General features: G+C 38.5%; 2 protein-coding genes across 2 annotated transcripts; one reads left to right on the top strand and one right to left on the bottom strand.

Annotated features, from left to right (window-relative positions):
- Positions 1-168: 168 nt before the first annotated feature.
- Positions 169-10,162, top strand: LOC113067285 (ubiquitin-like-specific protease 1). Its single transcript, XM_026239664.1, has 8 exons — positions 169-295; positions 406-430; positions 538-627; positions 734-805; positions 1,010-1,098; positions 1,186-1,288; positions 1,581-1,680; positions 8,840-10,162. Exons 2-8 carry the CDS (start codon positions 413-415, stop codon positions 8,950-8,952), a joined length of 585 nt encoding a protein of 194 aa, XP_026095449.1. The 5' UTR covers positions 169-295; positions 406-412; the 3' UTR covers positions 8,953-10,162.
- On the bottom strand, positions 3,850-5,546 carry LOC113067420 (HLA class II histocompatibility antigen, DP beta 1 chain-like). The gene is made up of 3 exons (XM_026239829.1): positions 4,968-5,546; positions 4,533-4,814; positions 3,850-4,387 (listed from the first exon to the last, which is right to left on the bottom strand). The coding sequence occupies exons 1-3, from the start codon at positions 5,260-5,262 to the stop codon at positions 4,269-4,271; spliced, it is 696 nt and encodes a 231-aa protein (XP_026095614.1). The 5' UTR covers positions 5,263-5,546; the 3' UTR covers positions 3,850-4,268.
- Positions 10,163-15,623: the final 5,461 nt, after the last annotated feature.

The following is a 15,623-nucleotide window of genomic DNA, read 5'->3' as shown; positions in this document are numbered from 1 at the left end:
CGCCAAAGATTATAAAAATCGGGGGGAAAAAACTAATTTGTCTAATTGCCAACACTACTTTAAAGTAGTTTTGTATGCTACATGTAATAGTTGATTGGATTACATTTGTGCCTGTTAGCCTAAGTAAGGTGACTTATTTTGGGACTTTTATTTTCTTCACCCATGCAGACTTAGAAACACTGAAGTCCCAAGGACTTCATAGTGAAGATGTCCTTGGGACAACTGGGTACAAACTTTCAAAATCTTTCTGGGTAGTTTGGAGGCCCTTTTGGGCCCATTTGAACTTCCAGATGAGGTAATTTTATATTTCTTTAAAAAAAAAATCCTCTTTCCCTTCACCTTGACTCTATTGTGATTTATTGCAGTTTATATATATATATATATATTTATGTATTACTTCCCCAGGTAATGGATGCCTTATTTGAGCAGGGTAACTCATACCTTTTTACAAAACTCACTCACTCACATACATGCATACAATTCAAATATAGATTAAACATGATTTAATGACTTAAACCATTTCTCTCCCTCGTTTAGAGCCAGCCTGGGACAGAGGCAATTAATAGTCAGGCTATGCACCTGATTTTGGAGGGCAGCTCCAGGGCCAGGAGTACTTATTTCTTAAAAGTAAGAGTTATGTAAATGTTTAAAGTTATTGTTCAGTGCTGCTGAACACATTAGGTGTCAAGTTTATTTATGTTTGTTCATGAATGTTTTCTTCTTTTCCTGTCAGAAAAACATTCTTAAAGGAGCCAGTGCCATCTTCGGGCCCTACTTGCTGGGAGAGTGCCACTGGACCCTCTTTGTAGGTTGCTGTTAGGTCATGCAGAGACTATTATTTGCTACATAGCATCACACTAGTCATTATTGTTGCTGTTGTGTCATTCTCATTTGTGTTGTTTGAACTGTTAGTGCTTCACATTTTAAAATAATTTCAATCATGTTCAACACAGATTGGTTGAAATTCTCCTTCAAACCTTTCTCATATGTTTTCCCATATTTTGTATAGCATTGCAACTTGAAACAGGGAACTATTACCTACATCGACTCCTTGGGGGAGCAACCACAGCATTGCTTCCAAATAATGGAAAATTGGAGGTACAAGGTTTTTGTATTGCTCTATAAAATGAGATAATGGAAATTCAGCAGAGATCTCCTTCACAATTATTTTCTCTAATCTTTCAGCTTATTTGCTGCTAGCAGAGGCTGCCAAGGGCCCTGGAAGATGATGAAGAGGGACCATGACTCACAAAACGACTCTTTGTCATGTGGGGTGTTCTCACTAATGGTACAGTTTGGTTGTTTTCTGCATAATGTTTCTGTTTTCTTTTGAAAATATAAATATTTTTAGTTTTCACTTTAGAGCAATTTTGAATGAAAGTTTCAGATCAAATATTAATGGATTTTTGACATGGACACAGTACTACCTTCAGCACACGATACAGGAGTCATGATCATATAATTATTAAATGAGCACCATAATCTTCTCTTGTAATATAGTCCAATTACCACAATTCGTTGTTCACATTTATTATAAGTTACATTATTTCATTAAAATAGACTTTCTGTTGCTCTTTTAGTTTGCAGAAATGATCCTCCAGGGACAACAAGGGCACCTCCAATGCCTCCCTATCGCTCAAGAGCGGGAGAGACTTGGGACTTTGTTGTTCAACTCCCTTGGTAAGTAGTAGACATCTGTATGGTATGGGTGCTCCTTATTGAGCTCTGCTGGCTACCTGTAGCTGCCTGCATTAAGTTTAACTTACTGATGATTTGGAGTGGTAGCTTTAACTTGTAAATTCGGAGGATGTCATACTTCGGAGTACATTGTTACTACATCATTTCAAGCATAAAATACGACATTAAGTTTATCTTCAAAATCAGATGCTATTTATTTACGATCTTTCTTAGAAGGATGAGGTGAATACACTGTCTTGGTTCTACGCACATTGAAATAAGCATGCAGAATGAATCATTATTTTCTTGATTATTATTTGGTTTTTGAAACATTAAAATGACATTAAGAAACATGTTCATTTCTTTTAGATACGAAGACTCTAAGAAGAAAAAAGGCAAGGGTTAATGATCAAAATATACATACTGTTTCTCAACACATTGTATACTTAACTCAATGTTTTTTCCTCTTTTCTAGGGAAAAATCGCCAAGTCTAAAAATACAGGTAAGAACAGCCACAGACGGACTAATTTTAGGTGTATTGAGATTCTAGGCAAGTCTGTTTGGTAATTAGGGCTGATGTATGTAGACAAGCTACAACCAAACCTAGTATAATTGTTAATGTTAAGTAAATTTGTACCAATGTTTTTCCAAGATGGGTTCTGCTCTTGATTAGCTTAGGTATGCACACACACACACACACACAGTCTTAAATACAGTAGATGGTGATCAGCATTCGAGTCACTCACTCACAACATACATGTAGGGATCTTTTCAGTAAGCAGTTGTGTCTTTGATGTATTAACTTTGCTGTTAGGAAAGTACAGAGATCTTTCTTTTGAAACAGTTTGTTCCCTGAATGCTGTTCTCTGACTGGTCTTAAAGGAGAACTCCGGTCAATTTTAACATTGAGCTCTTTTTTTTTTTTTAAATTTGGAGTGCTGTCAATACAGAGAACAACAACAAAAATCTGTGTTGCCTACACCGTGCTATCCTCTTTTTAAAATTTGCACCCTGTTGACTTCAATGGGGCAAGTTTTAAATCTGCTTTTACCCTCATAACATCCTTGATGTGTAATTACAAGTGCACAGCCAATGTGAGTGATTCCTTCAGAGTGAACACGGGTGAATCTGACTGCAGCAGATGTGAAAGATATGAATAAAAGTGAAGTTAATGCAGCCAGCGCTCATACCTGTATTTACATCCTGTTTTCGGTCGAAGGCCATACTAGTCGATCGTCAAGTTCACGCACGTGAACTCAACAATCGATTACTATGGCCTTTGACCGAAACCAGGATGTAAATCAGGTAGATTTGTTTGCCTCTCCGGACTTGACCCATTGCCAGTTGTTTTATTCCCTGTGTGAGGAGGACCCTCGGCACGGATGCACTGGTGCACAGCTGGCCCCGGGGCCTACGCAAGTATGCATTTCCCCCAATGAGCCTTCTCACACAGACTCTGTGCAAAGTCAGGGAGGAGCAGGTATTGCTATTTGCGCCACATTGCCCCAACAGGACCTGGTTCCCAGAACTCATGCTCCTCGCGACAGCACCTCCCGTCCAGACCTCTGGAAACTCCATGTCTGGTACCTGGATGGGACGCAGAGGTTTTAGGTGATCTACCCCAGGCCGTGGTAGATACCATTACTTCTGCTAGAGCACCCTCAACGAGGCGGCTCTATGTGCTGAAGTGGAATCTGTTCTGTTCGTTGAATGGTGCTCTTCCCACCAGGAAGACCTCCGAAGATGTCCGATAAGAGTCGTACTTTCTTTCCTGCAGGATGGGTTGGGGCGAAGGCTGTCTGTCTCCCTCCACCCTCAAAGTGTATGTTGCCTCAAAGTGTATGAGAGTTGAAGCTTACCACAGTTTGTACAGATGAATTCCAGTGGGAAAAATTAATTATATCACTTATATAAAATGGTCTAAATGAAATTGCATTCGGTTTTGGAAGGCGAGAAAGTGTATACTAAAAGGGACACTGTTATTGAAGAAAATTGTAAAAAAAAAAAAAAAACTATTTTCACATTATAAATATGTATGATTAGAGGCAGTTTAGCCTAGTCTATAATATAATTAAAACACATTTTGATTTTTTTTAAATAATTTTATGGTTTATATTTCTTGTGTAAATTGATTACTTTGCACTGAGGACATAATCCAATTGAATGCATATATCAATGAAAAGGTGTGTAAAATACAAAATAGTAATTATCATTTCTATTATCCCCTTTTAAGTGATAAAGAAGACCTAACTATACAATTTAAGCCATATAATATAAATATATGACTCATTTTAGAGAAAACATGATTAAATAAATCATGAAGACATAAAAGACACTGTTTAACAGGAATGTACCGGTTCATGAATCAGGTCGAAAATGTACATTTAAAGTTATATTTCCCCCAAAAAACTGCAATGTGTAAATGTGATAAACATATGATTCTCCTGTGCTAATTAAAAGAGGAAAAAGAAAAAATACAATAATGCTCATTTAACAGAAAGTTCCATATGATTTTGCTGATGTGAACCCAAAATCCTCCCCATCAAAATAAAAGAGGAATTAATTGTCACATTAGGAATATACTAATGTATCAGTCTGCTGATTTTTTCTTGTAGTACATGAATCCAGCAGCTGCTGTGATGACTCCCAGCACCAAACCAAAGGCTCCAATAGAGATTTTATTCCTGTCAGTCTCCGAGATAGAGGGATCTGTGTAGCAAATACATCATTTCACTACCGTAAAATTTTCATCAGTTCAGTTTGCTTGCATATCTTATTGAATTTTACTTTTTTAATCTGAACTAAGACCGGCTAAAAATTATATATTAAAAAAATAAATTGTTGATACATTTACCCCAGTCGATGATCACGGGTTTATTGAAGGTACCATGCTCCACCATACAGGAGATCTTCTCTCCAGATTTGGCTGTATATTCAAGGTGGGAGTGAATCTGATAGTACCAGTCCCCATTAGCCATCTCCTCGATGGACGCCGCATCAGTGGTCATCTCTTTACCGTCGATCAGCCAGGAAACTTTGATCTGGTCAGGGTAGAAGTCGAATGCACTGCACACCAATGCAGCAGGATTTCTGCCGCCAACCTGTTTCACTGACCTAAGCTTGATCTTGGGTTGCACTGAACAAATACGAGTACAAATTCATAACATGCATTTAAGAAATAAGTTAGAAAGAAAACAAATACTTTAAAATATAATATTGAAACAGCTTTAAATTAACAAGCAGTTGCTGTTAAACAGGGAACATAAGACAAGAGGTTTTTGCCACTTACCCAATTTATTAACAATGGCTGGGTAACCAATTTCTCCATAATGTTTACATTTGTGCAGCAAGTTGTTTAAATGTGACAAGATTTTGTTATTGTTGCTCGACAAGTGTGCCAACTTCATTCCGATCTCAGTAAACCCTATATACTTTCCAAGAGTGCTGTTGAATTGCATTTGAACAGCTTTATTAAAGGAAGTTGAAATAATGAGTTCCACGTCACTAAGATCAAGGGAAATATAGGTGCACTGAAACAGTATAGAGACGTGATAACCATCTGGTGAAAAAAACAACAACATCATTATGATTGAACATCTTTCTCATAGAATGTTTTCACACACACTTTATCAATGATAGCAAGGGTATTAACAATAACTGAAACTAATTAAATTTAAAATAATACATTTGTTTTTACCTGTCCCTGTGATCAGTATGATAATTGAACCCAAAAGCTTTGCTAAAAACATTTTCCACAGCTCTTGAATATCCAGACTGAAGCAGACTGAAGGGAGGTCATTGCCAAATTGTTAACTTAAGCAGTGTAACAATGTTAAAACTCCATACTCATCAGGAAGAAGGAGGCGGGAACCGGCGCACAATCAAAACGCTTTAATATTCAAAATAAATACAAAACAGCGCACCAGCCCCTCGCGGATGACTGGTGCGCGCAAATAAAAACCAAAGCATAAAATAATGTCCCAGGCCTGGACCTCTCTCGTCCTTCACGGTCGTCGCTCCAGTTTTATATCCTTCCATCTCCTACGTGGGACTCGAGACAGGTGGTGGGTTACAGGTGCAGCTCATCTCCAATCACTACACCTGGCCTCACTCCTCGTTCCCACGTCTCTCGGCCCCGCCCCACTCGTCACAAGCAGTTTAAAAAGTTAAAGGTTAACTGGCCAATCAGCCATGGCAGTGTAATGGGGATGGATCAGCACCTGCTCTCTTTAAATGCTGTTTATGTTTGCTATTAGTTAATCTGTAGAAGCTGAAGGCGAATTCATAGAAATATGTAACGGAGAGATTTACATTTCAAAACAGTTTCAATGTATTTACCTATGTTCACAGACCCACCTCAGACTATAATACAAAGCAAAACACTGTATAATTTTATTTGCATCTGCATCCATTATATTTCGTGCTGTTTTACTTCCTTTTCCGGGACAGAATGTCTACGTTTGGTAGTTTCAGCAGTGTATAGTGTAAATGCAAAAATCGGATACGGGTCACTTTTAAAAGATGGTGTAAGCGGGTCGTCAAAAAAATTGGATATAGTCAGAAAATCAGATTTGGTCATCAAGACCTGCAGTGTAAATGCAGCCTTGGTCTCAGAACAATTTGAACATGACAGAGAATATAACTTTGAGCCAGTATCGCTCCAGTGGTGATGTCACCCATGACCTATTCTCCACACTAAGGATCTTTCCATTGGAAGTAGAAACTTACAGCTGCACTGTGAATCACAAAGCCCTCCAGCAGCCTAAAAACCAAAATATGGGGTGAAGTTATTTTCAGATAATTAAGGAAAAATTGACAAAATAATATAATACCAGCATTTCCCAAGTATTGCACTAATAACAGCCATGTTACTGTGTTTCTGTTGTACAGATGTAGAAGCTGTCCTGTCTTATATTGGCCCATCTGTGTTCTTGTGGAGCTGGTCTGACTCTAGGCCTGTTGGGAGTGGTGACAGGAGCCTACTTCTGTATTAAAGAACACACCAGGAAATCAAATATGGATGCTAATAATCAAATATTAGATACAGTTTAGACTTAGCTATTAGCTCTCAATCCTACATATTTTTTATAGCACACCTACTTTAAAAAATGGGAGCTAAAGCTACTTTAGACATAAAAATGTATTAATCTTTTCAGGCTCCATCTTAAGCCGGGCGCACACTGTGTGGTCCATTACAATTGTTGCTTGTCATGTTTAAAATTTCTCAATGTTAGTGTAAAAAACACCTTTTTTACCCTGTCAAAAACTGCTCTTTTCAAAACACGCTGGTTTGTGGGATTTTCCTTTAATCCTAATGAGCTCTGCTGACTCCGCCCCTTTCTTCTGATCTGCTCTCTGAGAGACTGTTTACTTTAGCCACATTCATAGTGAATTTTGCTTTGCACATAAATTAGCACATTATTAGGAAAGGGGACTTTCAATGATTCATTTAAATACATTATACTCACTGCTGGAGGCGGGATCATGAAGGATTCACGTGAACATAAACGCTTTTAAGTAGATCAAGGGCGCATTTCTTGGACAGCAATCAGACGGTGAGTACCGATATTTAATTAAGTTTTATTTTATAACATTTATTTAAACAAAAATTGAATAATTCCCACCAAATTAAGAATTTGTTAACTAGTTTTATTAATTACTACGACGTTAATTCGTGGCCATGATTTCATAAATCCTTGTTGTGTTTTAATGACGAAGTATTATAAGTGAATCTAGCCTGCACATTAATTCAACTTATCAGATGACAAGAGCATGGTTGACGTAAGGTTTGTAAGATTTACCTGCAGCTTAATGTATTAGTGTGAATACTGGCTTAATAGTCGTTGTTTTACCATATTTATGTATAAAATCTATTTCATAATTAAACTGCACTGACTGCCTAGTTGCAGTATGTGTTAGCCTGTTGTTTTGGCATTGTTTTGCAATGATAAATGAGGCATTTGGCAATTTTAATAGCTTGTTACAATTTGGCCTAATCTGCAGGTCTACTCCACATACAGTCCACATACAGTCTATTGATATCATGTGTTAGTTTCTGTCATGTTCTGCATGGCCAATATGAAGTGATTTTATGGATTTGATTAGGCTCATTGTAGGATAGATGATTAAAAAAGGCACTAGGGATATTTTCATGATCTCAAAATATTTACTTTTTCAAGATACTTATAACAATCCAAAAAGGGAGATCCCTGCCGAATTGAAGAGATGCACCACATGCTGCAAGGACTTTCACTTTTCAGGTATATATATATATATATATATATATAATATTCCAGTTGAATATGTTAAACAAATGTTTCTTATTTATCTCTCTCTGTCTCTCGCTCTCTCTTTCTCTAGAGTTGAAGCCTACAGCCATTCTATTCATGCAGCAACTGATGGAAAAGGGGTTCACTTTGGTGCTGTTGTGATGTTGTTGCAAAAATGACATATATATATATATATATATATATATATACATATATAAATAAACATTCTTGAATCATTGGTGTCTTGTCTTGCCTCTCAACAACTTTTAAAATATCGGCTGTAATTTAGTGACTCCATACGCTGATTCCAACTTTAACTTACCTGATAATGAGCTAATTCACCTTAAGGAGGTTAATCAATATACTGTGTAATTCAAGAGACTAAGACTTTTAAGGGTTCTTCATTTTTTACAATTGTTTTAAAATTGATATACATTTAAAAACAAATACTACTGAGATTAATATATTGATGCTATATACAAAGTAACGTGACTATATATATATATACATACACACACACACACGCAAACATGTATATGCATATATATACACATATATATATATTTCCTTATTTTGTGTGTTTATGGGGGTATTATTGGGAAAGTAACCCCTATTAAAAATTACTGTATGATGCCTCTGGTGACCTCTGTTTGTTCCATTATTTATTTTGTTTTCTTTTTCCCCTTTCTTTAATGTTTTTTTTTTCTATTTCTGAGTGATTTTTACAAAAAAAGTAAAAATAAAAACAATAAAATTAAAAAGTATACACAAAGCCGTAAATAAATTACCAAGGAATCTATTTTTATGTAATTTGCATGAAAGTACACCACTTTCATGTTTTACCTGCATATAAAATGCTAATGCTAATTTTTATTTGTATTCCTTATTTCAGATGTGAAAATAACAGTGCAAAAGAACCTGTTGCAAAGAGAGCTAAAGCAAATAAGCATCCCACTTGGTCACGGAAAACAGAGGATGATATTGACATGGGTCCACAGGCTCTGAGATTCCTGCCCACACGGGAACCTGGACCACAACTAAGACCATGTGATGCACACACTCCCATGAGTCTATTCAAAAAGTTTATTTCTGAAACTGCTGTGTCAATTCACCAATGCTCAGGCTGCCAGGGCATGTGCAAAGGGACATGGATATAAATGGACAGATTTTTCAGCATCAGTGAGCTGTACTGCTACATTGGGCTACTCTTCTACATGGCCATGGTGAAGTTGAGTTCCATCACAGACTACTGGTGGCAGAACAATCTTTTCTCTGTTCCTTTTCCTGCCACAATCATGTCAAGGGACAGATACTGCTCCATTTCATGGAATCTGCACGAGTCACCCAGATGCAGACCAGGACAATGACAAAAAGAGGGGGAAGGCTAAACATGACCATCTTTTCAGAGTCAGGCCCCTCATGGACACAATCCGGATTTCAATGTAAGGCCATCTGTCAACCAAGAAATAATTTGGCAGTGTATAAAAGAATGGTGGCATGCAAAGCAAACACAGGAGTGACTCAGTACATGAAAGCCAAGCCAACTAAATGGGGCTTCAAGTTGTTTGTTCTTGTGGGCTCATCAAATGGATATACTGTAGATTTAGCTGTTTACAAAGGAAAGAAACACTTTTCCACAGGCCATGAACTTTCATATGACGCTCTGACATCTCTGTTATGATTTCTCTGTGATGGGTACCATGTATACATGGATCACTTTTACACTAGTCCCAAGCTCCTAAGAGACTTGTTTGCTTTGAAGTTGCATGTGGGACTTACAGAGACAACAGGAAAGATTGCCCTCAGAATGCAGCTAACTCACTCAGCAAAAAATCTGTGAGGGGATCCATCAGGTGGATTCGAGACAAACATCTTGTGTTTGTGAAATTGTATGTAGACACGAGAGGTGTCTGTCTGCTGACCTCAGATGCCACAACTGGTCGTCGGACTTGTGTGCTTTGCAAAGCAAAGCATGGTAAGAGGCAGGACACTCCTTGGAAATGCCAGGCATGTGATGTGCACTTGTGTGTCCAGGTGAAAAGGAACTGTTTCCTAGAGTGGCACAAAGATGTATAACTGTACAATTCTGGGTACTGTGTGACAGAGTGACCCTTTTTTTTGTTTATCTTGCACTTTTCCCTTTTTTTCAGTTTCACCTTGATTGTGTCTTCTGTGTTTTTGCTAACTTCTAAAGTTATTTTGTGTGATAGTTAAATAGTCTAAATAATAAACAAAAAATATATACATTTATTTTTTATCCTCACATTCTTTCTAGTAACTCTTACCCTCTCAGTGACACAGTTGACTGAAAAGCTCATTATGCAGCTCATTATGCAGGTCTTTGTCTTCTCAGATGTAAATCACAATGATATTCATGATAGTTCACACCCTCTCGCATATGACTTTTACTAACAAAAAGAAAATTTAAACCAATATATTGTTTTCTGTGAGTGAGTAAACAAGATGATTTTCACATAATTTAGAAAGAAATTCTTGGCTACAAGCTCCAGTTCTCAAAAGTCCCAGGAACCATTGTTCTGTATGTGTTTTATTGCCTTATCCAAGAGATTTAACATTTTTTTTTTTTCACTAACCATGCATCATTATTTTTTCTCAAAAACACAATGTACATACATGCTGCTAACATATTATTATAGCCCAGTTTGTGCTGATTATAGTGAGATTAGACTTCAGCCATTTAGATGTTTATAAGAAACTGAAAAAAGCACAAATGTCAGGGCATGACAAAACTTCTCCAGGTCCCAAAAATACCCTTAGACTCCAGAGGGTTAAACTTTCAAAGTTCAAGGCTTATTTCTACCTAAAATGACTATGCCCAAAAGGAAATATCAAAAATAATGATTGTATAAAATGACCTGAGAGAAAAATTTGAATGATTCCAAATAACTTCAATGTTCTAATTAAGTTTGAATTTGACACAATAAATAATTGTGGAACAGTATTTCTCCTAGTAAAATGCAGATTAAGTTGTAAGAAATGGAAAATGGTGAACTAAAAGAAAAAGAGAAAGAGAAAATATATATCAGTTGAGATGTATAAAGGGTTTAATCACTTTAACGTTGCCCATACAGACACTGTAGTCAACGACTCAATATTAATTCTAACTGCTAATCTTTGAGGCTAGTGGCTTTAGCATAGACTTCAATGTACACAAAACCGGTTTGTTAGCTTAGCAACACCGTGGAGTTTGTTTACAATGGCATCAATGTGCTGCGCATGCGCAGTTCAGAATTGCTCCAGAAGTAGGTTAAGACTTCCATGTCAATCGTAACTTTGACAACCAAAACAAACCCCAATGGACTCACACGTGACTTGTTGCATTGCTAGTTCAGTTATGCATGTAACATTAAATGTCAATGCATTTCAACACCGTACAAATAACAAACACCTAGTTTTGAGGTATGTCGCTTAAACTCTTGGTTCATTTGGAATTACATTTAACCTTATTCATATAGCAGCTTCACACTGCAGTTGATGGAAACAGTGATGGCGATCTAGAAGGATCTTAAATCTCTGCCAGTTTCTCTGGACATGTAAAAACAACAGGTTTTCTTCACTGTGGGTACAAAGTTAAAATTTACTTAATCAAGCTTTAAAAAAACTCCCATTCAATCTCAGATAACCTGAAATTCACTTACCACAGTTTAACAATGGAGAGGCGGACTCAAGTTACAGCCTTCTCTGTATTCATTCTTTCAAGCGGTTGCGCTGCTTGTCACATACATCTCAACTCGGAAGCTTCTCATCTTTCATCCACAGAAGAGATTAAATAACTTGGTTTATGCTCACAATTTAGAATAAACTGCCCCTCATTCTCGACCAATATATGTTAGGAAACAGGTTAATGTAGCACAAAGGGAATCCTTTTAGATTTTATAGGGAATTTGGACAGAATCACTGTTTTATGGCTGATCATGGAGTTGGCCAGGAATTAATTGAATGCTAGCTCACACTGGTCCTCACGGCCCCACCATGGTGCCTTTCTTCCCGGAGCTGCATGATGAGCTCACCAGGTTGTGGACAGCACCTTTTACTGTCAGAAACCGGCTGATGGGCTCCTCCTCCCTCACCACCCTCACCAGATTCCCCCAGTAGAGGTGGCAGTAGCGACGCAATTGTGTCCTAAGTCTGCATCCTGCTGGCGGGGAGACCCGGTACTTCCTCCCTGGGACTATAGTCATTCCTCTTGTCTAACCAGCAGTGCCTATATATGGCTTGAGGGGAAGCTGCTTCCGTCTTACATGCTATGGCGTTACTGCAGGTGCACCAAGCCAAGGCACTGAAGGATCTGAATGAGGGTGGTCACCATCCAGATTCTGGTTGAAATAAGGGTAGTCGACAAAATTCCGTGCATCCACTACTGCATCCATGCCGCATCCACAGCAGCCTCCAGCAAGCGGAAGAGCAAAAGGCCCTGGACGGGTGACCCAAAGAGAGGTAGCTGGTTTCTGGGGGATGGTGAAGACACCTCTCCCTCCCCTGGAGGAGGGCTGGGTGGAGAATTTGGAAATCTCGACAAGAGAGCGGTTTTCTTGATCTCTGGTTCCCAGGAAGGCATGGAGAGTTGCAAACGACCAAGCACTGGACTTTACTCATCCTCCTCCTTCGCCAGATGGCAGCAGCGGGCGGTTTGAGAGCGTTAATGATGGCCCTACTCACGCACCCTCTGCCAATCTGTGGAACCAGGTGAACCTTGTACTCCAAACTCATACCCATCTCCGGCCAGCTCACAAGCTACCCGAATTGGGTACCTGAGTTCCACCTCGTTGCCCCACTGTGGGTACGGCTGTGGTTCCGCTTTTACTGTTTCTAACTGCCTCGTCAAGACAGGGTTTTACAGCCCTTACCTCATTGTATCCAAGAAAGGCAGTGGGTTACAAGTTTTGAACCGGGCCCTTCACCAGCTACCATTTCAAGATGTTGACGCAGAGACACATCTTTGTGTGCGTCCTTCCCCGAGATTGGTTTGCAGTGATTGACCTGAAGGACGCGTACATTCATGTATCGATCCTTTCGCACCACAGACCTTTTTATGGTTTGTATTCGAAGGACAGGCATATCAGTACTAGGTCCTGCCCTTCTAGCTGTCCCTGTCTCCCTGTGTCTTCACGGAAGTCGCGGAGGCGTCTCGTTCCCCTCAGAAAGCAGGGTGTTCGCATTCTCAACTATCTAGAAGATTGGCTGATACTAGCACAATCTCGAGATCAGTTGTGCGAGCACTGGGACCTGGTGCTCTGGCACCTCAGCCTGTTAGGCCTTCAGGTCAACTGGGAAAAGAGCAAACTCTTGCTGACGCAGAGGTTCTCTTTTCTCGGTATGGAGTTGGATTCAGTTTAACAGACTACGCGCCTCACAGAGGAATGTGCACGGTTGGTGCTAGCCTGCTTGAATACGTTCAAGGGAATGACAGTGGTCCCACGGAAACTTTTTCAGAGGCTCCTGGGGCATATGGCGGCCGCAGTGGCACTTACACCACTCGGCCTGTTATATATATATGAGACTGCTCCAGCACTGGCTTTATGGCCGAGTCCAGAGGTGGGCGTGGAAGCGTGGCACTCACTGGGTCCAAGTTACACCAGCCTGTTGCCAAACCCACACGACGTGGTCATATCATTAGTTCCTCCGGGCAGATCTTCAGGCAAGCTGTGGTTTACACTGATGCCTCCACCCCTGGCTTGGGGGCCACATACAACGGGCCCGCAGCTGCATTGGCACATCAATTGCTTAGAGTTGTTAGCAGTATGCCTTGCTCTGAACCACTTCAAACCCCCAGAGATGCCTGATTGCAGCTGTCTCGGTCTTTGAGAGTTAAGTGAAATTAAGAAAAATTTAAGAATTTGATATGAAAGATTAATAAGGTTAGGGAAAATGCCCTTTTATATATGCACAAACAAATGACCTGGAAATAAAGTTTAATAAATAAATAACTTTAGTCATATAAAATTACTCTCTGCACCAGGCTGAATAACTTGTAAATCTAATCTGTTTTTAAGTCACAGTTTATTCGTTTCTATATTTTTTTGTACTTGAATAGTGTTAGACTGAAATTAAAACAAAATTCAGATCCTAAGTTTAGTAGGTAATATTTGTTAACTAAATGTAAATATTCAGTGATGTGATATGTTCTCAGCGTGGAGTAACATCTGGCACAAGTATAGCAAATAGAAAGCAAAAAAGTAGCAATAATAGTAATTTATTTTAGTTAATATATTCTATGATAAATTTGAATGGATACTTATTGTAAACTAATGGAACATTGGGTCATGAATATTGTCTCAAAAGTCATGGAAATGTATTGGTATGAAATGTGTACGAACCAAGTCAACCTCAGTGTCCTCGGTTCAAATGAAGGAAGTTTATGGAGACTCCTATGTTCGTTGGGCCATCCCAAAACACAACACTTTTAATGCTTCTTTGACACTGACTATCCCGCAGCAACAGCAAGAAAACCGTAATGGTGGACTGCTGCTTCTCACTCAGGGCTGTTAATATGTTAATAGGGCAAAGAGCATAACAAATGGGCAGGATATTTTCCCCTATGGTGACGTGTACATAGGGAGAATCTGAAACCACTCGTTTGGAGAGACTGTTCATAATTTATTGGTATTATAATAAAATTGAGTGGGTAGATTTTTTACATTATAGACTGGTTGTTTTCACACACTGCTGCCAGACAACGTTGTTCAAACACCTTATAAAAGTTATTTTTGCATAATAGCTCTCCTTTAATAAATTTATTTTTTAGTCTTTCCATCATAGTATATGCATGTGTTGGTATCACTTTATTTTACAGTACGTGTACTTACTTAGAAAGTTCTGGTAATACAAGGTAACTACATGGGGTAAGGTTAGGTTTAGGGTTAGTACCTAGTTATTACATAGTTATTGTAATTACTATAATAAGTAAATATTATGTACATGGGGAACAGGACTGTAAAATAAAGTGCTACCCATGTGTTCTTATGGGATAAGAAATTGATCTTACTTGGTTGAGTGCATAAGTTTTTTTATGCACATCTTGCTGTTTCCATCATGGATATGTAATATCCAAAAATGCTCATTACTATAGGTGGATGGAAACATAGTATGTCAGCTATGCCACAGCTAGCCACTAGGGATGGGACAAACAAAGACAAAAATTGACTCATTATTTACTGCGATTATTTTTATTTACAATTTTAAAATATTTTTTTTTTATACCAGAATCTATATTAACATTTAATGCATTACTTTAAATTATTTCTTGTTTATACAATCCGCTGCGAACGCTATGGGCGCTGCCATCTTGAACTGCCGCCATTACTGCATGCCTGCGAAGTGTGTGACACTTGCCGGTGCCCTCTAATGACATTTCAATGAAAGCGGATCCTGCTCATTACAAAAAATGTCTGGTGAAAGGGAACATTGGGTAGATAATGTCAGGCAGTGGCCAAAATTTACTGATAAAGGTAATTTATTGACAACTTCATGTAAAAATATGTAATGTAGTTAAGAAGTGTATTAACTGATGACAACAATAAAATTGAACGCTGTCATTACTAGCTGTGTTGCTAATATGTTCACAAGCTTCACAAGTTTCAAATAACTAACTTATTATGCCATCCTTAAAAATATTCTTGTTTGCCATAACCCGACCGACCCTGTCAATTTAGGAC

Source organism: Carassius auratus, chromosome 4 (assembly GCF_003368295.1).
Source record: "Carassius auratus strain Wakin chromosome 4, ASM336829v1, whole genome shotgun sequence".
Classification (NCBI taxonomy): domain Eukaryota; kingdom Metazoa; phylum Chordata; class Actinopteri; order Cypriniformes; family Cyprinidae; genus Carassius; species Carassius auratus.
This window is presented reverse-complemented; position numbering and strand designations above follow the sequence as displayed.

Coding starts and splice junctions, on each gene's coding strand:
- LOC113067285 (XM_026239664.1), top strand. Junction 628..733: donor GGAGTACTTATTTCTTAAAA/GTAAGAGTTATG, acceptor TTTTCCTGTCAG/AAAAACATTCTTAAAGGAGC. Junction 1,289..1,580: donor GTGGGGTGTTCTCACTAATG/GTACAGTTTGGT, acceptor TTGCTCTTTTAG/TTTGCAGAAATGATCCTCCA.
- LOC113067420 (XM_026239829.1), bottom strand. CDS start 5,262: ATGATGTTGTTGTTTTTTTCACCAGATGGTTATCACGTCTCTATACTG. Junction 4,815..4,967: donor AGCCATTGTTAATAAATTGG/GTAAGTGGCAAA, acceptor GTATTTGTTCAG/TGCAACCCAAGATCAAGCTT. Junction 4,388..4,532: donor ACCCGTGATCATCGACTGGG/GTAAATGTATCA, acceptor TTTGCTACACAG/ATCCCTCTATCTCGGAGACT.